This window comes from Amphiura filiformis, chromosome 16, assembly GCF_039555335.1.
Source record: "Amphiura filiformis chromosome 16, Afil_fr2py, whole genome shotgun sequence".
Lineage (NCBI taxonomy): Eukaryota > Metazoa > Echinodermata > Ophiuroidea > Amphilepidida > Amphiuridae > Amphiura > Amphiura filiformis.
In genome coordinates, this window is record NC_092643.1 from 50,496,376 (window position 1) to 50,524,068 (window position 27,693).

At 36.2% G+C, this 27,693-nt stretch overlaps 1 protein-coding gene across 2 annotated transcripts in view; it reads left to right on the forward strand.

Annotated features, from left to right (window-relative positions):
- Window positions 1–27,693, forward strand: part of LOC140136151 (protein arginine N-methyltransferase 7-like) — a 73,876-nt gene that overhangs the window by 17,006 nt on the left and 29,177 nt on the right. For both annotated transcript variants that reach the window (XM_072157855.1, XM_072157856.1), the window contains exons 2-4: window positions 5,793–6,109; window positions 23,341–23,490; window positions 26,204–26,312. In XM_072157855.1, the coding sequence (XP_072013956.1) occupies window positions 5,822–6,109; window positions 23,341–23,490; window positions 26,204–26,312 (547 nt within the window). In that variant the 5' untranslated portion in view covers window positions 5,793–5,821. The remainder of the gene's footprint in view (window positions 1–5,792; window positions 6,110–23,340; window positions 23,491–26,203; window positions 26,313–27,693) is intronic.

Below are 27,693 nucleotides of genomic sequence, written 5' to 3' on the forward strand. Positions count from 1 at the left end.
GGAGGGGCTGATTTTGAAAACATGGACTGGGGGATGGCAGATTTTGAAAAGTGGATCTATTTTCAAAATTTTGACCTTATTTGACTAAAGAGGCATAAAAAACTCTATTTTTTCATTTGATATGCTTGAAAATGGGACTTCTGGGGTAAAAAAGGGGACTTTTTTTGGTCACAAACCGCGATGCCCCACGAATAGCGACCCAATATCATGGTTTCCAAGAGTGTGTGGTTCCCAGTAGTTTATCTCCAAATATGGGTAGGTACACGGTCTGTAGCACAGACTACCCCTCACTATGAGCCTGCATAGGGCAGTGGTTCCCAAACTTTGGGTTAAGGGTGGAAAATGTTTTAGGAACTTACATGTAGTTCTAAAATATTCTTATAACATGATGCAAATATCTTGGGTGAGAGCTGAGAGGGCATTCACACTGCAAAGATTTTGTCTTGCCAAGTTGCCAGTCAAGATAGAGTTTCTGTCAAACTGGGTTATGTCAACCATTGTGACAATTATGTTGTGATGATTTACACCAACACAGTCTAGATAATAACATCATGTGTGTTCAAGCTGCCATTGGTAAGGATAGGGATCGGTTTCTGAGTGAAACCAGAGGCTGTCCAGGCGTCCAAACTATGTCCAAACTATGGCGGGCTGGTGTATGTTGTGGTAAAGCTCAAATTCACCTCATCCAACTTTGTCTTCCTATGATGTCTGTGTCATGGTTTGTCATGATATGTTTGTGTCACCCAATTTGGGTTGTAAACCTAAAACAGACAAAAAAGTAGAAAGTTTAGGTTTAAAGATTCTGTTTTGTGTGAGGTTTGATGGGGGGGGGGGTACTCGAATATGAAAGTGACGTACCTGTGCCCACCAGCGTACAAAACTAGGGGTCTATCGGGGTAGAAATTATCAGAAAAAAGGGGGTCATTCGGTGTTGGCAATGTCAAAAATGGGGTGATTTTGTATGGGAGCACCCAAAATTTCACATCATTGACAATCAAAAATAGCTTTTTACCCAATTTTACAGTACAAAATAGACAAAACTCATTTATGTTGCTCAAAATGCGTGCGAAGCGTGCCGAAATTTCAAATTGAGGACTAATTGTTCAAGAAAGGGGCTCAGGCATTGTAGGTTACTGAAAAAAACAGGGTCATTGGGTGTAGGATTTGCCAAAAATAAGGGGATCATTTCATGGGCACATGATGTATGTCAGTATATGGAATCCCCCCCAGGTTTTGAACGATGCCATTTTTGTAACAAGTTTGTCTCTTTTGTGCAAAAAGTTGATTGAAATATTAAAATTACCTTCCACTTTTGAAAATGCATAGTTGTAGATAAGTGACTGTTGTTACATAATCTCTATAATAACTCTTACTCTTGATATATTTTTTAAGCCAGCTATGTCATTTAATCGAGGAAGGGGGGCTCTGAATGGAAAGGAGGGTAATGGAGATGTGCGACAGTTTCGGTATTATTTCCAGTTGCAAATTTCTGAAAATGTTCAGGAACAGAGGCGGCGCCAGGATTGAATATCAGGGGGCAAAAGTAAAAATGGGGGTTTTAGGGTGCTGGTCCCCTGACATGGGTGCAGGGGGTAGAGCCCCTTGGTGGGGTCAGGGGTTGTTGCTGTCCCATAAAATCATCACAATTTAACATCCTCTCCTCTTCTTTCTCTTTCTGATTTTTTTTGCTCTCCTTCTTTAGGAGTAGGGGAGGGCTATTTCCTCCTGCCCCCACCAGAAACCTAGGACTACACAGTGGCATCATAGGCCTTCAAAAACATTGAAGGCCTATGGTGGTGTAACGTCATAGGGGCACAGGGGGGGCATGTGCCCCCAAATCGATCTGAAAATTTAAAAAATCCCCAATCAGACCCGGTGCCCCCCAATCATGGTCGCCATTGGTCGGTGCTCCAATGTGATGACCCATGCTACGCCACATGTACACATCCATAATGGAAGCAGTGTGCATAACCTTTATTGCAGATTTGGTCATAAGTGATGGTACCGCGAAGATTTATACAGAGATGTTCTGTGCTAAAGGCATTTTATACCAGTTGTTCCATACATTTATAGGTCAATTTGATAATGTGATAAAAGAAAACCACACATCTAAAAATTGCAATTACTCTTTTAGCCCAGTTGGATCAGCACACATCACCTATGTGACCCATCACATAGAAACACAGCAGTTGTCCTAAATTCACATTTAAGTGTAATGATGAAAATGGTTATAAAAAATGAATTTGTAATAGATTTATGTTGTAAAATCAAATTTCAACAACAGACATCAATGGGTGGGTATCATTTTCAAGCAAAAACAGCTCTCTTTCATGTGGCTTCATATGTAGAAATCTAATTTAGATAGTATGCCCTTTTTTTGATATATTGGATCAGGGACTGTGCAATAATTATGAGCCCTGGGTGTGGGAAAAATTGGGGTGCATGAAACCAAGGACAGGGAGGAGGGGGGCAAAGCATTTTAGATGGTAACTGCCCTTTTTGATGTCATGGATCAGGGCTGGCCGGCTGGGCAATAATTATGAGGTGTGGGAAAAATTGGGGAGTATGAAATGTTTGGCAAGCCAAGGAAAAAGGGTGGGGGGGCTAAGAATTTTATTGGCAGGTTGAAAGGAGAGTGAGCAAGTAGTTTTTGGCACATATTTATTTTGCACCTTTTCAATATTATTATATCTAAAATGATACAGACAAACAGTGTGGACCATGCAAATGCTACCCGCTATGTTCCCATCATATTTATACCATTTAAAAAAAAAAAAAAACCATTTGGATTTTTTGAAAGGTGGTTTCCCAAAATTTGACTTTTGCTGGAGGGGGAGGGGTGCAAGAATGTTTTGACACATTGAGAGGGGGCAAGTAAGTTTTAGCACTTGGAGGAGGGGGACAAGCAATTATTGCATTGGCATGAAGTTTTCTGGTGCCAATAATGCCTGTTGGCAGATTTAAAGCACTTACTGGCCATCACTGTGTGTTATAACGCTTAAAGACATGGTTTCTGAATTTGACTCCCTCTAATGACTCCTTCAGATACATGTATAGTGTAGACTATGCCTTAGTCGAATTTTATTAAAAATATGCTATTATTAGTCATGATGAACCCATTTCGTTGAACTCAAAATCATACTGATGTTTATTAGAATTAAAGTATTCAATAGTAAAATGGTCATAAAGAGTTAAAAATATCAGATGATTAGTGACAATACAAGTAATTGAATGCAACGTTATCTTGCATAATTATAATGGCTCACTTTAATACTGAACAATTCTGATTTTGGAATTTACCAGTTTATTGATAGCAAACCCCGAAAATCCGACTATGGACTTTGAATTTTAAGCAGAACTTTACCCCGGGACTTTGCTCTCTAAAAACACACTGTCACGTATACTTGTTTATCAGTCCATTAACCACAAGTACTAAGCATGGTAGAGTACAAGACGCAGCTAGATGTTTGATGAGAGATTAACTTTCGGCGTCAACACAAAAGCGCCAAAATACCACAGATAGTTGTGTACGGTGTAGTTAATGGTAATGGCGCGGGCCCGGAAGATTTAAACCATAGCGAGATATGGGCGACCAATCACAAGGCAGATCCATTTAAAGATGCATTACATCATGGCCAATTTTAGTTATGCCAGAAATTGGCCTAACTCTCCATAGAGTCCTGTGTTAAAAATCTTAACCGCAAGGCAAAGTCAGTAGTCCACTTGGGAAGCTAACAAACAGAGGGAGTGCGGTGACTGAAAAGATCAGATACAGATGTGAAAATTTATCAGTTGCACACAAATCAATATAAATCAGAGTTTTATGCTTAAATGTAATAGCCAGAGTATGCAAAATGGGCAAGTGGACTACGGAGAAGTCTAGATATAGTGAAGCAAATCCTATGATTTGCTCACAATAAAACATCATATCTGTCTTACTCATTGCAGAGTGGGGATGGGTAATTGTTAAAGTACATGTAATCAATTGTAGTTTTACATGAAAAAACCCTCAAAAGTGACCTGTGTTTTTTAGATTGTAGGCAGTGGCGTAGCCTGGGCTTTCCTGTGACCTGCCCACCCTGGGGCAAAATAATGAGTGAAGAAAGAAGGAAAAAAATGGAAGAAGGAAAGAAAGGGGAAAGAGAAGATAAAAAGGGTGACAAGAATTGAGGAAGGGGGGGGGAAGAGAACAGGTCTGTAGGTTTGTTTGTTTGTTTATTTCTTCTTTATACTGGGTCCATATTCAGGGAAAATTTAAGTATTCCCTGTTCTTCCATATATTGCCCAGTTATTACATACAAAAATACAAATAAATAATTACAAAACACTTAGAATAATTTACTATATTAACTTAAATTACATGAATTACCAAAATTATTTGGGTACAACAATAATATTAAAAGATAGGTAAAAAATAATACATAGCACACACTATATTGCATTAATTAGACTACATTTTCAAATACATTGACAAAATTCATATTATTATTATTTCTTATTGCACTATGAGAATTTAATGATAAAACATCATGCCAGCATAATAATTTAAATCAGGATTTCAAAAAACAACAAACTACATTCAAATAATCAAAGGAATGGATAAAAACTTAGTGGCTACAAAATGAAGGATAGAACACAATAATCAAACAGCAAAAAATTTAAACAAAAGAAATTTGGCAAAAGTTGATCCTGTAACAATCAGGTCTTAGACTTGGCTTTAGTGTCCCTCAATGTCAAAACATTCTTCATTACAAATTGGTCAGCACACCCTTTAATTTGCTAACTGAACATGTTGAAATGGATACCCTTGAAAATATGAATTTCAAGGTCTGGAAGAGAAGAGGAAGAAAAGAGGAATATGAAGCTAGGAAGAAGAGAAGGGGAGGATGAAAAGAAACTACTTTGAGGAAATTTACTTGATCTCACCCACTCTTAGGCCAAAAAACATTAGGCTGAGGCACCCTATTTAGCGTTAGCTTTGTATTTAATTATGGAGGGTCGGTAGGGTGAAGGGCAAACAAGCACTTTTTTGCCATACATGTATAATGAGGCTGGCTAGCTAGCTAGCTACTTCCCTGATTATGATATTGACTCCATCTACACACCATTTAAAGATACCATAATAATAATCATCCTCTAGGGATGCTAAAAGCTGATGCTGTTAGTGATACCACTTGTCTGAAATAGCATATTCTTTTTTTTTTGTCATATAGCTGTCATCACTTGATGCTAACTCCATCCATATCCCAAAATCATTGTGAAATTTGTAGAATTTTCATTGATAGAAAAGATGTTAATTTGTGTCACTTTTGTAGGAATTTGATCTACTTTTAGCAAATTGGCAAACAAATGAACTTGTCAAATTTAGGATAGATTTTCAGAGTGTAGATTGAATATGGGAGTTTGCAATTATAATATTTTGTTTTAATACAAAATTACTGTTTTCCTGTAAACACAAATAATTTGGCTGATTCCAATTAGGTGAAAATGTACAAAAATATGGAAACATTACAAATATGCCAAAAAAAAATCAGGCTTTTGTAATTATGATATAAAAATCCCCCATAGAGTTCATGGTAAAACAGGTAAGATATTGTAGTACAATTAAGTCTTACTTTTTGCGAAAGAATAAGCCCACAATGAAAAGTACAATGAAAAAAATTAGGTCGGTAAATTTTTGTTTAATTCTTAATGCCTAACTCATTCAGTTGGGAGTCATTGAGATATATGAAAGATAAATTTGACCTCACCACTTAAATATTTCATTCTCTATTTTTCTCTTCTTCCTGCAGAAAGCAGCTGCTGCCTAGACTGGATTTAGATGCTGCCGACTCCATCCAAACCGCTCCACCACTTTCTGAAATACTGTTCCCACTGTGCCATCTCGTCGCACCGATTCCATCCACTGCTCACCCACATCGCAAACCGCCTCTCCACGACCACCTGCCATCACGACAGCGCCACCATGTCCGACATGTCCGCACCGCTACGATCACGCGTGAATCCGGCCACTGGGGCGTCAGAATGGGTGGTAGAAGATGAAGCGTATGATTATCATCAGGAGATTGCGAGGTCGGCGTATACAGATATGCTGCATGATGATGAAAGGGTGAGAAAACATATTGGGCCTTTCATTTGTTTCTTTATAATACCGTATTTCCTTGAATAGTCGCCCTCTTCAATTAAACGCCCCACCACTTTTTTCAACCAAGATGTTTCAAAAATGCTGATATTTCCATGGTATCTTGTGTAGTTACGCTTACCAAGGTGCCCACATGGTCACTAATGGCGTCGGTAATTAGCGAAAATCGTTAACCCGGAAGTCACCATTTTAAGCTTGCCTAATGATTTTTACTGAAATTATCATTCTAAAAATGACCTCTAATAAATGCCCCCCTTTTGGAAAATGCAATGCCCCGGGGTGACTATTCAAGGAAATATGGTAATTCACTGAATTTAAAATTTTTTTTTTTTTATACTGCAATTACCAGAGTGCCAATAGAGTTTGTCAGTAGGATGTCAATGTTGGCCATTTTTGGCTCTGAGCGGAGCTTATCAGTGCCTTTGTCATGCAACTAACTAGCATTCATTTTCAGGCCACAATACGCTGTTGGTTTTTATGCTAAGGATCATTTAATGACTGATATGAAGACTTAAGTTTCGTTTCTAAGTTTGGCTAAGTTATTTTCGAATCGATTGCACTCCAGATTTTATTGAAATTCAGGCGATAAAAAGTATTATTTTTGGGTAAAAAGACCAAAATAGTCACGATAATCGAGTTATATCTTGGTTCCCTGTGTGTGCTAGAGATTATTCTGGTCTGTATAATTTAAGATGCGTAATACAGACGCGAAACCAATGGAGGTACATTTCTTAAGATTTAGTTCAGATCAGAAATTATTTGACTACTTCTTAACTTTTCTTCACTATTTCTTTATAATTTAAATAAAGAGATAGGTAAGGAATGTCAAAAATAGTCAAGAACATGTCTGAATCTTGAATAAATCCCGAATAAATCTGAACAAATGACTTTTCTGGGGACTATTTGGCTTGCGCCCAAGTGCAGTACGAAAGCACTGTGCCGATTTTTTTTTTTAAAGGTCACGTTTTTACCGATAAGCTGCGATGCTCAACAAACTTCGTACTTTTCTATGAGGCTATTTTGAACCAATAAATCGATTAGTTTTTCTTGATTGATGACATCACCATTTCTGAACCAATCAGCAAACAGTTTTGTGTGATTGATCGATTCTTGCAGTAGTCTCCACAGCAGCCCCTTCCACACAAACATTTTTGTGGAGGGAGCGTAACCAAACTGGCTGCATAGGAGACTAAGTTCACTGACCCACTGACCTTGCAAACTCAACCACAGAGAGCTACGGTGCATAATCGAGGTGAAAATACGCTAGTTTGTTTACCATTCTGAGCTCATGAGCTTCTGGTAAATGTCATTCCAAGCATTTACGAGCATACCATAATATTTTTTTTATTAAATATAAAGATGTTTATTTAAGTTATTTGTAAAATTCAGCGATGGACTTAATATAGAAGTGGTTTGATTTTAGTTGTAAACGCGGGACTCGACCGGCATGACAAGTTGAACATGTGAAGTTCCAAATTCGGAAGCCATGTACTACTATTCCATGTAATGTAGGTCTCACACACGAACTGCTCCGAGGTTATACTGACTACTAGATTGTCTACTTTTGTACTTTCGTAAGTGATGAAATTGAAGAAAAAATCATGAAGTGAAATCTATCAGAAATAAACACTGATGTGATGTAGGCTAGTCCTGCTTAATCGGAGTACAGCATCCAGACCAGGCAGATCCAGATCCGAACAGAACTTACGATTGTTCGGTTGGACCGGTTCAACACACATGACACAACAGACATGTCAGGACAGAACAGTTTTGGTGTTTACAAAAAATGCAAATGATCTCAAGTCACAAAAATTTGTTATAAAATTTCATTTTTGTCTCGCCTCAGTATTTCTGTCTGTCCGGGGTGTGGATGTCCGTGTGTCCGTCTGGAGCTGTATCTGGGAAACTGTAAGACCTACGCAGATAATGTGGGCGCTACTTGGTGGGAGGAAGGGTATCTAAGTTTGCTCCGTAATTGTATGTTTTCGGTGAAAAATAATGCAAATTAACATAGCTAATTTGCATAATTTATGCAAAAATCAGCGCAAATTGATAAAATTTCATTTCTGAACTTTGTTCAGGATGGTACTTAGTAATCACTATTTCCGTCTGTGTGTTGGGGTGGGATGTCCGAATGTTTGTCCGGAGCTGTATCTGGGGAACCGTAAGACCTACGGGGACACTACTTGGTGGGAGGAAGGGTATCCAAGTTTGCTCCGTAATTGTATGTTTTCGGTGAAAATATGCAAATTAACATAGCTAATTTGCATAATTTATGCGAATATCAGCGCAAATTGATAGCGGTGCATGGTAACGAAACCTTGTGACAGGAATGATACACACCTGCTGATCACCTGATTAGTTTTTGGCGAAAAGTATGCGCATTTAGTTGTTAAGTTGCATAATTTATGCGGGCACGCTTCTACAAAATGGTTGGAAATCTGAAGAAATCCGCCTTGTGAAGCTGTTTCTGGGGATCCGTAAGAATGCTAAGCCCTATGATGATGAAACGTGGTGGGGGTAGCATGACCAGAGGATCTCGACCTGATTCGATTTTCAGCGCAAAATATGGTAATTACCTACCTAATTTGCATAATTTATGCATAATATGCAAAAACCTTTTTTCTCGGAGACTAGGGGTCGCACATTCTTCAAACTTGGTGGGCGGGTGCATCTTGACCCCAGACAGAACAAGTTTGTATTGGTTAGTGGGTGAAGGTCACTCGAGGTCATCCAGGGGTCATCTAAGGTCAAATTACTAAAAACTGTCGTATGGGCATGAAACTTGGTGGGTACAGTTAACATTTAGAGTCAAATTTTCTGACGGTCATTTTGGGGTCATCCGAGGTCACTTAGGGGTCATCCGAGGTCAAATTACTAAAACTGTCGTATGAGCATGAAACTTGATGGATACACTTAACATTATGAGTCAAAGTTTCGGAAGGTTATTTCGGGGTCATCTAAGGTCACCAAGGGGTCATCTGAGGTCAAATTACTAAAACTGTCGTATGGGCATGAAACTTGGTGGGTACAGTCAACATTTAGAGTCAAATTATCGGATGGTCATTTCGGGGTCATCCAAGGTCACCAAGGGGTCACCTGAGGTCAAATTACTAAAAACTTGTATGGGCATGAAACGTGGTGGGTACACTTAACATTTAGAGTCAAATTTTCAGACGGTTATTTTGGGGTCATCTGAGGTCACCAAGGGGTCATCTGAGGTCAAATTACTAAAAACTGTTGTATGGGCATGAAACTTTGTGGGTACAGTCAACATTTAGAGTCAAATTTTTGGAAGGTCATTTCGGGGTCATCCGAGGTCACCCAGGGGTCATCTGAGGTTAAGTTACTAAAAACTCGCATGGGCATGAAACTTGGTGGGTACAGTCAACATTTCAAGCCAAATTTTTGGAATGTCATTTTGGGGTCATCCAAGGTCACTCAGGGTCATCTGTGGTCAAATTACTAAAACCTCATGTGGATATGAAACTTATTGATGGATGTATTATGCTCTGCAAATAAGATATAGCTACCAACCAGCAAGATGTATGATTGCGTGTGATCTGGCACATACAATGTATATGATTTCACCTGTTGCACATTCGACTGCAATTACTTTCACATTCAAAAAAGCACAGAGCCACAGCGCCATTGGTGCTCTTGTTTGTGGGTTAATCAATGTACATAATTAATCAATCAATATACATACCGGTCTGATGACAGGGTTCGATTAAGAGGGGTTTTACATGCACAGATGCATGTAACAAAAATAACATTGCTTGTGTAAAATGCTGCCTGTGCATACAAAATTTTGTGATATTCAGCCCATGCAAGGAAAAACTGCAGTGGTACATGTAACTTTTATTTTAAATCGACCATGTCTGATGAGCCCTTCATTTACAATGCATTTCAAACGCAAAATTTGTAGTTTTATGAATATTCACCATAAACCCAGGCCATGCACTAACCAGTCTGTATCTGGTACAGTACAGACTCTATGATTCTAACCTATCTCTATGGTAGCACAAGTGCATATGGGACTATTAGCTGTCTAATTACTGTTGCATGTGTCACAGCGAGCAATAGTGGTTGCTCAGGTTACTTGCAGTGCTCACTGTTTTAAACCAGGCTTGATTTCAAAATATAGCCACATCTATAGGGAAATTGCATCAATATGTAGCCAAAATTTTGCAACCCGATTAATAGCGTACATGTGCATGACATTTTACAATAACAGCCACACAATGACATAACAGCTCATAACATCACTTTGTTTTACCTTACAACAATTAATTATCAGATAAAAGCAGAATAATTAATTTCTATCAAAATTGACATGCACACCTATCCATCCCCCCACCCCCGCACATACACACAAAACTCTACATCGCTGGCAAATGGGGACTCTGTGTTGGACCGATGTGGACTAATGAACACGGATATGTTTTTATTTTTATATTCTGCGCCTAACCGGGGACGTTATAACCCATTTTACACAAATTATACACAATTTTTTTGGATCATGGAGGACTGACTGTTATATCAGCAATAGAGGACACACTCTCATATGCATTTTAGGCTGTTTGTAGTCAATGGCACATGTCAGCTGAATGGGGACAGTCCCCTGTTGCAGTAACGTCCACAGTTGGAATGTCAAGTTTCATATTAATGTCCACATTTACTAGCAAATACCTACACAACCCCCCCCCCCACACACACACCCCTACACACAAATGAGAAAATATATAATATTGAGTTGGTTTAGTGATTTGGCTCAAGTATCGACTATGGACCATTTCTGCTAAACAAAATAAACACATGTTGAAAAACCCTCGATGTTTTATACGTAAAGACACAAAACACAGTGTGCTGCATGTTAGCCAAACTATACTGTACATTGTACAGTGTACAATCATTAGGCAAGGCAAAATCTGTAGACTAGATGATGCCTGTGTCCTTGTACCTGGTAAGCATGAGAACAAAAATGTGCATTTTTACATGGGTATTTAATGTTAAAAAGGCTTTCAATTCTAATCATATTATGGAGGCACGCATGCCTCATAATGTGTGTATCTAGTAACCTTACTCAGCCATTCAACTTAGATTTGACAACATTGCATGTCAATTAATGTGACCCATCAGGAATAAAAAGCAAGGTAATTGTCAGAAATCTGACTGGATGGGGTAACTCAACTTCGGAAGTGATAGGAATGTACAGGTACGGACACTCAAGTTCAAAACTAATGATCTTTTGGGAAGAGGCTTGACATCAAAAAAGGAGGTCATTTGATGGGAAGTCCCCCCAAAGAGGGTTAATTTCCATAAGACTGGGGAAAATTATCAAAAAAGTGTGGATCTTTCTGTCAGACTCAGGAAATTTTACAATAAAGGGGGTCATATAATGTCATGTAATTGAATACCTGAGTGGAAGAAGGGCCCAACCCCAATTTTTTACAAAAATGAGTTAGACCCAGCATTTTATTGCCGGCAGACTGTTCTTCCTTGTTTGTCAAAGATGAGCTAAAATCCACTCTCTAAATAATCTTCCACGTACACTTAATCATGGTTTTCAACTTTTCATGGAAGAAAGGCCCAACTCCATGGAGTTGGGCCCTTCTTCCACAAATATTGGGTTAAAGAGGAATTTTGTTCATCCATGAAATCTGCTTTTCATAACAATAAACATTCTTGCTAAATTACATACTTCTACTTCTGCAACTAATGGATAATTACCAAATTTCTGCTTACGGAACTGGAATTTGCAGTATATTAGTGGAAGAAGGGCCCAACTCCAGTCATATGTGACCGTACACCACGAATGAGCCGTAAATATCCTCAATTGTATTCTGAGTTACAGTGTAAAATGGGCATGAAGGTCGTATTCATAGGTACCTCAATTTGGTGCTACATGTACCTCATTTAATGAGATACACGTAACACCAAATTGAAATACCTATGAATATGACCTTCATGCCCATTTTACACTGTAACTCAGAATACAATTGAGGACATTTACGGCTCATTCGTGGTGTACGGTCACATATTAAGACCTGTACCATTGCCATGGAAACATGATATATAATTTCGAATGTATGTAATATTGTATGTTCATGTATTAAAGGTCCCTGAAGATGAAAACATTCTGGCTATAAAACTTTTCCAAATATTAAGTTTTTTCTTATTATCTCAAAAACAGTTTTGATGGAGTTGGGCCCTTCTTCCACTCAGGTATTCAATTGTACATTTGACGTCATGGTTGAGAATTCATTTTAAAGCGTGAGAGCAGAACTTTCTTTCACTTGGTTTTTAAAAATTGACAATTTCACTTTAGATGACATCTGCCCGGTTTCAATCATGTGAGTTGTCCAATGTCATAATGTTTTGGAGCATTATTATGTATTGATGAATCAAAGTGTGTGAATATTGGATCCAACACATAATAATGATAAAATTGGATGCTTTGCCTTTACACCCATTATTTTTTATTAGTCTCGCTATGAATTTTAAAACTCATAGCTTGACCAATAAACATTGGCTCAATCGATCCAATTTTATATCATATGACTGGCAAAATGTTGTATATATTTTTTTAAAGCATCTAAAAAATTGTCAAATGTTTTTGAGTTAGCAGTTTGTGAGAGTTTCTAATGAAACAGATTTTCCATAGGGAACTGTAATGATAGAAAGCCACTTGACATTTGTATCTGAAGTATAATAAAATCAAAAATAGTACAAAATTTACATGTATTCACTAACATTACAGACAATACATTGCCTTTGTGACGACACTGCTATTAAAATGGATTTCAGCCCACAATCAGATTTCCATGTTTGAAATGCAGACTGCAATGCATCAGTTAATTCCTCGCAAAAGATCTCTTACGCCAAAAAAAAATTGTTTGTTTGTCCTCCACAGATTTGAAAGAGGAGGTGCAGGTGGACGGATTTTTTTTTTTTTTTTTAATTTTTTTTTTCGGATTTGGCGTATTCCTGGACCTAGCTAGAACTAAAAGCTACAATCATTCATGGCGACTTAAAAAACAACAACATTTTGTTTCTTTAATACGCAAAGTTATAGTTTGTGTTCATGTCATAGTCTTTTAATGATTTCACAATGGATATAAATCCAATGTATTTTGAAGTCATCTTACTATAATTTGCCTAATGTTGTATGTATGTATGTGTGTAAAAGGCTCCGTCAGTTTTGATCCCAGCCTCGCCAAATTCATACACGGGGATGCAGAAAAATACGGGAGTGTCGTAAGCTACCTTCGGTCGAAATCGGAGGCCAAGGTCAAAGGTCAAATTTTAAACTTGGTCCGATTGGGCTGTAATTCATACGGAGATCAAGGAAAATACGGGCGTGTCCTAAGCTACCTTCGGCCGAAATCGTAGGTCGAAGGTCAAAGGTCAAATTTTAAACTTGGTCCGATTGGGCTGTAATTCATATGGGAGATCAAGGAAAATATGGGGAGTGTCCTAAGCTAATTTTATGCAAAATTTTATGCAAAAGGCTCCGTCAGTTTTGATCCGAGCCTCGCCAAATTCGCACAGGGGATGGAGAAAAATACGGTGAGTGTCATAAGCTACCTTCGGTCGAAATCGGAGGTCGAAGGTCAAATTTTAAACTTGGTCTGATTGGGCTGTAACTCGGTGGGTGGAATCCTTGATGTGAGGGGAATGCAGAGGTCACAAAAAGACAGATTTGGTTGAGATCGGTAAAGAATTGGGCTCAAAATCGGTGAAAATGTGATTTCTTTTTTGTTTTATCCAAAATCCACAGTAACCATGGCATGGCACCCTGAATGCCCTCTCTGTTAATCTATAAATAGCTCTGATGATATATGCTCTGATCATGCTGATACATGTATAGGCCTTGCACAATATACCAACTCTTGCTATAAAACCAATGTCTTCCACTGTGGGTTTCATATTAACCCATTAAATGAAGACACAAGTAACTATATAAATTAATTGATTTAATTAGTTATCGGTAAATAAGTAATGTCATCTGCGATCAAAGGTCATCCAAATAAATAAATAAATAAATAAATAAATAAATGAATAAATAAATGGTCATCAAAGTTAATTAATTTATGTCATCCAAGGTCAAAGGTCATCAAACAGAGGTCAAAGGTAATGTGGGCTCCGGCTATGTTGCTGTTATGCATACGGACATATCGAGCTTAATAATCATTTACGCATACGGGTATTAACTCTAGTTAATAATAATAGACAATGACATGAACACAAATTATAACTTTGTTTTTGGGGGGCTTTTTATTTTCAGCCTTGAAAGATCCTAGCATTTAGCTCTAGCTAGGTCCAGAGATATTCCAAATCTGAAAAAAAAAAAGAAATTAATTTTTTATTTATTAAAAAAAAAAAATTGGAAAAAAAAATTTGGTCAGGCCTCAAACTGAGGAGCGGGCGGTGGAGGACAAACAAACAACTTTTTTTTTTGGCCTTACCCTTTCTATACTGTTCTTCTGTATTCTATGTGATTATATTTTGCTGTTTGTACGGTGCTGTGTTCTCTCGGAAATGGTAATAATAATAAATAATGATACTTTGATATGTTCAAAATTAGGTGCCCCCAAATACTCACTGTGAAATGATGCCAATATCACTAAGAGGCCTGCAATAATTAAGTACCCCCGAGTTAGGGGTATAAATTCCCAAAGGTTTTTTCCGCCCTCCATATATCATAAAACCGGACAGCTGGTCTGGGAAGATACTAAATGACTATATGATCCACAAGACAGGCTGCTGAAATGAAATATATTTTTTCTCAAACTTAACTTTTAAAATGTTTATGATTAATGCTCTGCGTGCTAGCCGTGCGCTTCAGTGGAAAAAGTTCAAGTTTTGAAATATTTTCTCAAAATATCAAGAGCTATCTTAAGAACTACTGAATCAATACTAGGCTTGTTTGTACTCATTTTAATGCATTTTTCATGATGATTCCAAATATGGTCATGAAAATTTACAATTTTTAATTTTGAAAATGTTTTTGAAACTTGTCGTCTGCAGTCGACACCCACGTGAAGAGAGTTAATATATAGTAATCTATAAAATGAAATGATGAGATGTGCACATGTACATACATTTTAAAATTCCAAGTCCTTGTAACATAGCCAGTGCATGTAAACAAATATAGACAATTGTGAAGAATAATAACTGACAACAAAATATTAATGGTATGCTATAACAACGTTTTGTACAACATCTGTAAATTAGTTGTACATGTATGCGGAATTCCACACTTGCTTGCATCTGCCGGGATTATATCTTGTAGAGTCATCCTCTGTCTGGTCAGCTTACGATATACCGCATATCACTCCCGGGACAACTGCATCATTGGGCTATTCCATTTAAATCCACACTACCCCTGTGGAAGATTTTGGATATATCTTCCACAGGGGAGTATGAATTTCAAATGGAATGAACACATTTGGCAGCTCCATTAGAATTTTATACACCTTCTGAGAAAGATTCAACCTGAATCTTCTACAGAGGGCGGGTGAGTTTCAAATGCAGCTGCCTAAAGTGTTCATTCCATTTGAAATTCATACTCCCCCTGTGAAAGATATTTCCAAAATCTTCCATAGGGGGAGTGTGGATTTTAAATAGAATAGCCCAATTTTCATGGGATCATATCTTTTACAAAATGAAATTAAGAGCATGATGAAATATATACAATTTCCTCTGTGTAATGCAATGAACGGAAAGTCGGAAACTCATTTTAAGAGTACTGTTTAGTGGGATTTTGTTGTTGTTGCAAATTTATTATTTTTGCAGACGTTTAACTTCGCCACTCAGAATTGAACCCATAGGGTTACAGTATCCCTTTGAGGCCATGAATAAAATATCCACAAACACTATGAACCACAATGGCCTCATCCAAATGACACAGTTCAATAACCTCAATTAAACAATCATAGTGTAAAATTTGACCTCAAGTTGCCAAGTATGAATTTTTGTACCCAAATTTTCAAAGGTCATTCAATAAATGTACAAATGTATTGGGGTTAAAGAACTTTGTCCTGATAGATGAGCATGTTGTGGATCCTAGTGAAAAGCATTGGGAAGAGGCAAAATCATTGATACTACATGTAACTAGTGCTAGAATATCCCGCCATACACTGTGCTTAAACAATGAATAAATATAACAATGCTGATGGGGTGGTCCCAGACTGATGAAATACTCATTATGCATACGTACGACAATTGTCAAAATGAAAATCAATCTACGGAAGTTGGATAAAATTAGAACCAACCTTTCACTAGGATACACAACATGCTCATCTATCAGGGGCACAGTTCTTTAACCCAATACATTTGTACATTCATTGAATGACCTTTGAAAATTTGGGTGTAAAAACTCATACTCTGCAACTTGAGGTCAAATTTTGATCTATAATTGTTTAATTGAGGTTATTGAACAATGCAATTGGGATGAGGTCATTATGGTCCATGGTGTTTTATTTAAAAATGGGTGAAAATCAAAATGTTGCTTTTTGTAGAAAATATATAATGGTAAAATTTCTGCAAATTTTATAACATCAATACATGAACACTAGTTTAAGAATAAATTTGTAATTTAGATACATATAAATGTAATTGTTTTATGTAAACAATATTTTTAAATATTCAGAATCGTATGCACAATGTACACAATGTAGACAAATATTGGATTAAAAATGTGTGCAAAATTAAAATATTTGACACAACTTATCACATAGTACATGTATAGGTGATATTATGTAACAGTTCATTATATTGCCATCTTATTTATGCAAGAAGGTCAAATCTCAAATTTTTCCAATAACTGCCTTTCATATGGCTATGGTTGCATTAATGTTTAAAATGTCAAATCTTGGGTTAGTGGCTCTTACGATGCTGAGCAATAAACTTATTTAAGCTATTAACAAAATCATGACATGTTTTTGAAAATTCTACTTATTTGCAATTTCAAAACCCAACATACTATCATCTTGCTAATGCTATCTTTGTATAATTAATGTTTAAAATGTCAAATCTTGGGTTAGTGGCTCTTATGATGCTGAGCAATTATGTCACCTTAAATTTACATGAACTTAAAAGCTATTAACAAAAATCATGACATGTTTTTGATAATTCCACTCAACTCATTTGCAATTTCAAAATCCAATTTAAGCAGCCATTGTTAGCCGAGACAGATATCTCAAACTCAAACATGCTCATCTGTCAGGGTAAAGTTCTTTAACCTCAATATATATATGTTCGTACATTCATACAAGGACCTTTGAGTGTGTTGGGTACAAAAACTCATACTCCATAGCTTGAGGTCAACTTTTGTTCTATGTTCGTTGAATAGAGGTTATTGAACTGTGTCACTGGAATTGAAGCCATTTTGGATCTCTAACATGCTCATCTGTCAAGACACAGTTCTTTAACCTCAATATGTCTGTACACTCAAAGAACACCATTTGAGTGAGCTGGGTACAAAAACTCATACTCCACAACTTGAAGTCAAAGTTTGAGCTATGATTGTTGAATGAAGTTACTTGAACTCAGCTGTAGAGGAGGAGGATGTCATGGTGAGAGTAAGTTCCTTGCGCAAGCATGACAAAATGTGTCTGCGTCTGTGACAGCCGTCATCCACTGAAGCATCATTGATGATTACTTGTCAAAGATGTTTTGTCACTTTTTTTTGCTTGCAAGAAGGAAATAAAACAGGAATCCAACGTTTGAAGTTGTACACATACATGTACATGTAATTGGGTATATATAGCAGATGAGGAAAATATGTACATTGTATAGGGGAAATTATGCTGAAAATTCACTGGGTGATTCACTATCAAATTACACAAAATATCAATGGCAAAACAGTACATGATTTGGCAACTTTTCATGTGATCTGTTCGAAATATCCCTCCTAGTAAATAAATAAACATTATTTTGACCCTTGATAGGGGAAGGGTGAGGAAAATGAATAACATGACTTATAATTAAAGTAAGAACCAATGCAAGTTTCGACATATTGTACTATTAGATTTAAAAAGAGGGAAATGTAAGCAATTTATTTTTGAGTGCTATCTTCAGTAGATAACAAATATGCACAATGTCTTACCTGTTGGCCATTCTAAGCAGGGAGGTTAATATTTGATGCTCATTCTGCTTGAATATTTTCTGCAAGAACAAACAAACATTTTAAAGCTAGAATTTAGGAAAAATAGATTTAAAAATGAAATAAAAGTTTGTCATTGATTGCTATCTTCAGTAGATAGCAAACAGTTTGTGCTCTTCTATGATTTTACCATTCTGAGCTGGAAGTGGGTCTTAATTAATTTTTGTTTAAATTTTGCTAGAACCAATGGATAATATGTTCTTAAATTTAAGATATAAACAAATTTCAGAATTACAATTCTGGAATTTTTAAAAGATCAAAAATTGAATATATGCTGTGAAATGCACTCTTCATGAAGTGCTATCTTCAGTAGATAGCAATCTGCAGTGTTTGCTGGCTAGCAATCAGTATGCAAAATTAAATGATCTTGTGTTTTAAGCTTGCATGGTTCTTCATATTGTAATTTAACACTGTCTGAATTGACGATGATAATCTTTTCCACAACGTTCTTGGGGAGGTGAGGTAACCTGTATTTGGTGTCTTTTTGATACACTTCTCGAGACACTGTATTAGAATTGTCAATTTACCTAATATAATTAAAATCAAACAACATTTCAACTAAGTAAATGACAGAATTTGGATTGGGTGAATGCTTTGTGTTTTTAAGAGGATTCATTTCAGAACATGATTCATTTCAAAATGGGAGATACCGTATATCAACATAAATGTTGTGTCTATAGGATTAATTTGGATATTTAATTTATGTGATTACTAATCAGGTGCATATTTTTTTTCACAAATCAAGTAATATGTATACATTATAACCACTGGTACAACATGCTAATCAACCCTCCTGCAATGTGCGGAATCTCTTGCAAATTATGGATGATTTATCCAACCATCTTGTACACTTTACCAGCCATGATAATCTGTCACTCAGTTTTAAACTTCAATTCAATTATTGCTTATTTTACCAAAAACACATACATTTATATATTTTCAGCACAATTTAGACCGGGAATTTAGATTTAGGGCTCATATTGAAATTCCCTTACACAGGAAGGTGTGCGCCATCCTGCAGCTTTCCTTTGCTAGCCTTCTTTTGTTAAAATCCTGTGTGATTATAACACTGCAATTAGCCACTTAAATTAGGAGCGCGCTTTCCTGGGTTGTGCGATGAGCCATAGTCAGTTTGTTTTATTCCCATTCGTCATGGACCACTTCAAAAGGCAGGGTATCACTGATGCATATAATCCATCCGTTTTATGACCGAGCTTTCCTGAGGCGCGCGTTTAGCGAGGGGAATACTGCCTTCTTTCTGTGTGAAAGCGTGGTAGGGTATTTCAATATGAGCCCTTATATATTTTCAGCACAATTTAGAGTAATTGTTAGCAATTCTCATGAGTTTTTCCCCTAAATTGTCAAGTTTTCCAAAAATAAAAATCATCAAAATTGCTGCAACCTTTTTCCTTCATATTACCGTAACCACCCGGGTATAAGCCCACCTTTAGGTATAAGCCCACCCCCTATTTTTCAAGACATTCTGGGAACAAGGGTGCACTCGGCTATAAGCCCAGTACTAAATTTTGGCCAAGTTCTTAAATCAAATCAATGCTTTTCTCTCACATTTAAAGACAAATAGAAAAAAATATTAGTTGATAATTAACATTCCACACTTAGAATTTAAAGAAAATGACATAGATGATAGAAATTACTGGTACATTGGGCATATACAAATGGGGATGATTTTTTCTTATTTCTAAATTTAAGTACTAGCCCCTCCCCGGTTATAAGCCCACCCCATTTTTGAAGTGAAATCTGACTGCCATCTAGGGGGGGTGGGCTTATACCCGAGTGGTTACGGTATTCTCTATTTTTCCCCATTTTTGTTATGCTTTTTGCAAAGTTCAAAGCCAAATTGATTGATTGATTTTATTTGGTTCCATACAAAACAGCATTATAAAAATAGGAAATACATAAATATATTATTACAAGTTTAAAATACATTACATATATATATGACACTAGACAAATAAAAAGAAAAGGATATAAGTGAAGATAAAAATACACTAGGAACCAGGATAGCACATAAAAGTCAATGTTTCAGGCTTATTTCCAATGGGATCCTTAAATATTAAGTATTCTCTTCAAATGACAACAATTTCCCTGAATGCGTTTCTCAAAAAGTCAGTGAACCTATTGAATGAATGCTCTGTATCAGAACAAGGCAACTCGCTATGCTTTGGGCCATAATTCAAATAAGAGAAATTGAGTTACGGAACTGATCATAAAGCCCTTTATAACCCCACCTAATATTTTATATTGTATACAACAGAAATATATGGGGATAGCAAGATTAAAATCACAAAATAAACCATTCATCTTTAATTAAACTTGATACAAACAACTGATTAATACCATTTCCAAGCACTTATGAATCTGTGTTGAACCCTTTTGACTCTCCAGTCCACCTACATACATATAACACTGATGCAACTTGAAACGCCCATGCAGTGAAAAGTCTTGTGGCGAAACAGCCAGCATTCTATCACTAGGATCCACAACATGCTCATCTATCAGGGCACAGTTCTTTAACCCCAATATATGTGCACATTCATTGAATGACCTTTGAAAATTTGGGTGCAAAAACTCATACTCTGCAATTTGAGGTCAAATTTTGCACTATGAGTGTTCAATTGAGGATATTGAACTGTGTCATTGGGATAAGGCTATTGTGTTCCATAGTCTATGTGTGTGTCTGTGAAATAAATTGATTAATACTCGGCATTAATATATGATGGCTTAAAGCGAAGAAAATGTAAATTTTCTCAAATTGTGACTGACTCTATTCTTTTGTATACATGTGGTAAAGTAGAATGGCATTTTTACAAGTGTAAGTTAAGGGACTTAATGCCTTGCGTGCTAGCCATGCGCTTCAATGGAAAAAGTTTTGAAATATTTTCCCAAAATATCAAGAGTTATCTTAAGAACTACTTAATCAATACTAGGCTTGTTTGTACTCATTTTAATGCATTTTTCATGCTGATTCCAAATATGGTCATGCAAATTTACATTTCTGAAATTTTCGAATTTCGAATTTTTTTAAAAACTTGTCGTCTGCAGTCGACACCCGCGTGAAGGGACTTAATGCTAGCAGTGCGTTTTGTTAATTATGATTTGTATTGGAGGATTTGTAAAGGGGCTATCATTTTCTTCGAAAGGGGTGGTCCCAAATTTACAAAAAGTTGGCGTCAATAAAATTGCGACCCCCTATTTCGGTAACAAAAATTTTATGACCCCTACCACTGATACACTACCCCCTATAGGCTAAAATTGTATTGAAATCAGTCTTTTTGAATAAAATGAACACAATATATGTGGTCATCTTGTGACTCCCTACATTTTGGTCATCAAAAAATTTATGACCCCCTTATTTTTCTTTCCAAAAATTTATGACCCCCCCCCCCCAGTATATTTAAAAAGTCCAATTTTGAGGGGTTTAAGTCTACTTTTTACATGCAAACAGATCTTTTTGGGCGAAACCACTTTTTGAAATTCCTGCACCCCCTCTTAAAAAATCCTTGTTAAGTCCTTGAATTCTAGTAACTGCTTGTGTGATGATTAATTTTATGTGTCTGAAATATGATAATTTGAAACAAGGCTTAAAAAAATGCAGATGGGCTTAGAATCATAGAATCTCCTCAAAATTGGTCTCATAAGACATAATCAAAGTATTTTCGAACCCTAAGCGATACATTCAATTGAAAATCATAATTTTGTAGCCCAAAAATATTACAGTTCTGTTATTGCCCTTGCCCTGCCATAAACTTCAGATGAGATGAGTTCAAAAATAGAACGGTTTCTTCGCTTGCAATTTTCTTGCTTGTCTTCACCCCTCTGGGACGAATTGAGTTCACAAGGTGTGTTTAAATCAATTTGGCACACTGTGCAGTAAAGTACTACACAATATCGTGCATATTTATGGTATGAAAACCGATAGAGAGATATGCTTCAACGTTTTTGTGGGCAACATATTAAATTTGCCGAGGGGTTACTGATCAAGTACAATGTAGATGTGGAATATAAATCCAATTATTATTCATGTGTTTTTGTTTTTAGTTCAGATAATTTTGGCTTTACTAATTCAGAATAAGTGTGGAGTTATACTTTATAATTGTGAGGAAATGATAGGGCTGTCGATTTCGGTTTATTTTTCTGAAGCGTTTAAACAGATATTTCTCCAACCGTTACATGGCCTTTTAATTGTTTAATATAACATTTAAAAAAAAATTGACCCCCTAAAAAAAGCTATTGGATTACTGCATTTTTAAATAACTGTAACAAAATATCAAAAGAAATTAATTTTGTTATCCATTGCTTTCACAATTTGTAAAACTAAAGTACTGTTATAAAAGCACATTATTTTCACAGTACATGGAAGGGAAAGGACTCTTATTAGTGCAGTATGAAGTTTGCATAAAATTGGCTCATTTCCTTGAATACATAACTGTTTCCATGAACAAACATTTGCTAATTCTTGTTACTTACAAAAACAAATATTAGAGAAAATCTGAATTTGAGGTTACTATAAAATTTAAATTTTTTTTCAATATCATGCATGCAGGCTTGGGAACTGGGGGTGGCTAGCTGAAGAAAAAAATGGCAAAAATTGGTACAGTTTCGTAGAAGGAAAAAGAAGTATGTGGAAGAAAAAAAATTCTTGAATTCATGTCATGAAAATCACACAATTTTAAAAACGTTTTGATGACAGTTATATAAACATTTGAATATTATTAAAACATTTTGACCATAACCAAAATCAGGGCTTGAAAAATGGTAATTTCCCAGGAAGCAAGTGAAATTTCCAACAATTTATCATGAGCATGTTTTATATACAAAAAAGACACAATTTCCCTCCAAATACCACAATTTCCCTCCAAACACCAATATTTCCTGGAAAGGAGCTTCCCAAATTCCCCACTTTTTCAAGCCATGACCAAAATGCATTAAAAGTATTTTTGTGTTTACTGTGATGTAAATTATCGTAACTTTATCTTTATACATTACCCTTTTTTTCACTTTACAGAATAAGAAATACTATGAAGGTATTAGAAGAGCAATTAAATTGATGCATTCCAGAGGCAAAAAGGCCAAAGTGATAGACATAGGAACTGGTACTGGGTTACTAGCGATGATGGCTGCATCATCGGGGGCTGACACTGTACATGCATGTGAGGTAAGTGTACTATGTCAAAAGAAACACTTCATAAAAAGAAATTTCAAGTCTGCACTTTAATGGTCATAATTATACGTTTTAAAATTAAAAGTAATACAATTGGTAAGGACATGTGAAGAGTGTTGTTTAGCTACAGTACAATGTCAGCGTATTTTGTTGATTAGCAAATTTTTGCAAAAAATTCCTTTCTTCATGATCAATCCAATTTCGGATCGATTATCGGATCGTTACCAATATGTGCGTCATCGGTAAAATATCAGATTGGAAAAAGAATTTTACGAACATTAATAGTTATAGACCCTAAACTACTTATTATTCAAGGTTGGAAAGCGGAGACATACATGTACTGCTACTACAAAAAAAAGTTATTTTGAAAAATTGAAAGTATTTTTTCCAAAGCTGGATCAAGTTGTCCAGTTTAATTACTGTTGCTTCTACATGTATTGACCAGCCAGGGACACATTGAATTTAGTATGCGTAGCTGTTCAATAGAAGCCAAATGAATTAAAACATACAACTTTACCCAGCTTTGACAAAAATACTTTCAAAATAACCCAGCTTTGACAAAAATACTTTCAAACTTTTTTTTTGTAGTAGCAGTATTTCTCTGCTTTCCAACCTTTAATAACAAGTAGTTTATGGTCTATAACTTCTTGTGGATTTTCTTTTTGTGAGGTGAAAGTAGGAAGACTTGACTACCGTAATTTCTGGAATATAAGCCGCGGCTTATACGTTATTTTTGGAGCCGCCGAAAGTCTGTGCGGCTTATACGGCGGTGCGGTGAGTGAGCCAATCGACAAATTGTTCAAAGTCATCAAAACATCGTTTACCGTAATCCTCTTTTATGTCAGTTCATTCATGGAGATTTTGATTGACAGTCTCATTGATTGACTGACATGACTTGAGTATTATCCTCGAAATTATCAACGACGCCGCCGTCATTCCCGTCCCAATTTAATCATGATCGCATTGATGGAATTATCATTCAATCATTACCATAACATCAGCGATTTAATAGAAAGTGTAAAAAAATTATTGTAAATTTTTCTTGCATTTTTAATTTGATTCTTGTACAATTGTGAAGTTTGAATTGTTCGTAGTGCGGCTTATATGGCGGTCGGCTTATACGCCGCCGTTGAATCTTATTTTAGCATTTTTTCGGACCTGCGGCTTATACTCCGTGCGGCCAATATTCCGGAAATTACGGTAATGTTGAGCACAGGAGCCAGCTGATGGACAAACATTGGGCCATTCCATTTAAAATCCACACTACCCCTGTGGAAGATTTTGGAAATATCTTCCAGAAGGGGAGTAGGAATTTCAAATGGAATAAACACATTAAACAGCTCCATTTGAATTTCATACACCCTTTGAGAAAGATTCAACCTGAATCTTTCACAGAGGGAGGATGAGTTTCAAATGGAGCTGTTTAATGTGCTCATTTCATTTGAAATTCACACTCCTTCTGTGGAAGATCTTCTACAGGGGTAGTGTGGAATTTAAGCGGAATAGCCCATTTGTTAGTTGATTGTATATTCCATGTCATCTGGAATTGTTGACTTTGTCATTCCTCTGGTGTCATCCAACAGGAAAAGCATTTAGAAGTCTTCTTCCAAATTCTCTTCCCAAAATGATGATAAAATCAGCTGATGATCGGCCTCATTTCTATTCGCCTATTGCACGGTTCCGCCATGATGCAAGGAGAGCCTCAAACTGGCATGACATGAAAAGTAGAACTGGGGTTCAATTCCCATTCATGCATGCTGCCATATCGAGGCTCTCCTCACAATGGCGGATCCATGCAATGGGTGAATTCCAGCCATGGGGGAGGGGCTGCATTTTCAGGCTTTTAGTGTAGCTATGGGTCGCAAATTTAAGAAAACTGTTTTGGGCATTTTCAACATATCTCAAAAGATCTGGTGAAAATGCTAATTTGTCATTATTTTTAGCAAAATTTGTGAAACATTTTCATGGGCAAATTTAGCTTCATTAAATCATGTCGAAGTTTTATCAACTATATACTTTTGGTCTCTTCATTAAATTTGATATATTTTGGCATCAGTTTCGGACCTCTTGAGATTACCTTTGCCAGCTGTCCACAGAAGCACAATGTGCTAGGGTTTCATCTTAAATAGCCCAATAACACAGTATAGTTGTTGATGTAACCACTTTAATATATGCACTCATCTCAAATTTGTCCCTATCCTGCCTGACAACAATACAAAAGTCTGAGAATAAAGTTTAATGTATTCCACACACATCAACCTCAATGCAGACAATTTGCGAGGTGCCAAACTTGTCATTTACATGTCATGTGAGTCACTTATCGATGCAGAACCGTCTCATCAACGACATACTGTAGAAGTGGACATTTTTACGCCGCATTTATGTTCGCGCTTTTTCACGTTCAAAGCTGCTACCGCGAAAATAACAACATGCGAATATATTCTTTTTGTGTATAGTTCAATGTAAGGAAACTATGAATCGCAAATTTAAAAATAACTTAACCGTTCGAAATTGGCAAAAGCGCGAAAAATTAATTCTGCGAAAATTTCCACTTTTACAGTAGTAACGAGATGCGATTTTCACTACTGAATGCATGAATTCTGATCAAGTTTGACACACACGCAATTGTTATGATGATATTTATTAGAATGCATAATGATAGTGCATTTTATTCCTGTATAATACACATATTTTTACTTTTTTCCAGGCATTTCCTCCTATAGCTGAGGCTGCCAACAAAATTGTGGTTCAAAATGGATTCAGTGATAAAATTAAGGTTATAAGTAAGCGGTCAACAGAGGTCATAGTAGGACCAGGTAAGTCTGAATGAACTATAGAATTATGATGTTATTTAGCACTTATTTTGATTATGTTTATCAAATTGCATAAAAATGCATCCATACTATCTAAGTAAAATGATAAATAATGGCCTGAATATAGATTGCAATTGAAGAGAAAATGGTAATTTTAAGGACAGTTGTTTAATTTTGACACCTAAAAACACAAGACAAATGAATCAAAAGAATATGTAAGATATGATTTTTTTGAAATCCCTGATCCTGTGAATTAGAATTGAAATTTTGGCAATATTATTAAACTTAAATTTTCCTGTCAAAGCAGATTCAGTTCAGTTTGACATAGTAATGGGTAATTCCATGTAAAATCATCCCCCAAAATAGGGAGTTTACCTGACCCCCTTCAAATTAATCCTGTGTCAGATCACCCAATGGGTTACACTTTACCATCTTTAAATTGGCTCAAATTTGTTTTTTAAATTATCAAATTTTAGTCCCGTTGGACGCTTCGGCACTCCCTTTTGGGCGATTTTGGCATGTCTGTAAATAATCAATTTGCCATTGAAATACCCAGTAAACCCTTAACTGTGAACTTTGTAATACCATACAATGTAGGTTATTATCTAAAATGATGGTTTTTGGTTGGAAAGTTATGGCATACTAATTAAAAATAATACCCTTTTAGGAAAATTCAGAGAAAGATGGTTGGCTGATGTTTATTATAGGAATGAAAAACCACACGACACTGCAGGTTACATGCAAACATGTCTCATAGGTCATCTTCTCTACTGAAATTGGATTTTAAGTGGAAAATTATTGGAATTAGTGGAAATGACCCATAGTACCCTTTTTGGAAAATGCAACAACAGTGGGATGTTTATCAGAGAAACATGGTTGACTGATGTTTATTTAATATAGGAGTGGAAAAACCACATGAAACTGCGAGTTAGGCTAAATAAAAATTTGATTTTTGATTTTTCAATTTTCATATTAAATTTTCAGTTTTTAATACTTTTGTAAAATGTCAATGCTGATAAACAAGTTTATTAGTCAGCATGAATCACTTACAAGTGTGTTTATGGAATGCTAAGGAGTCTAACTAACCCCTCATAATCTTGAATAAAAAAGGGCAGATGCTGAAAACTGCTAGCAATGTAGATTTTATGAAAATTTAGCCCCATCCTCCCCCAAAAAAAAAACTCACTCCCTCCTCTCTTTTCCAGAAAGGGTGGGATATGATACAAATTTTTAATTATATGCGGCCTTACATGTTAGGCCTAAATGTTTGCAGTTCTCATACTTCTAATTCAAAATTACAAGGATCTACACTCAATGCAACTTTAAATCTGGTTTGCTGTTGTAGTCAGCAATATTGCAATGTTATTGTTTCCCAATACAGTAC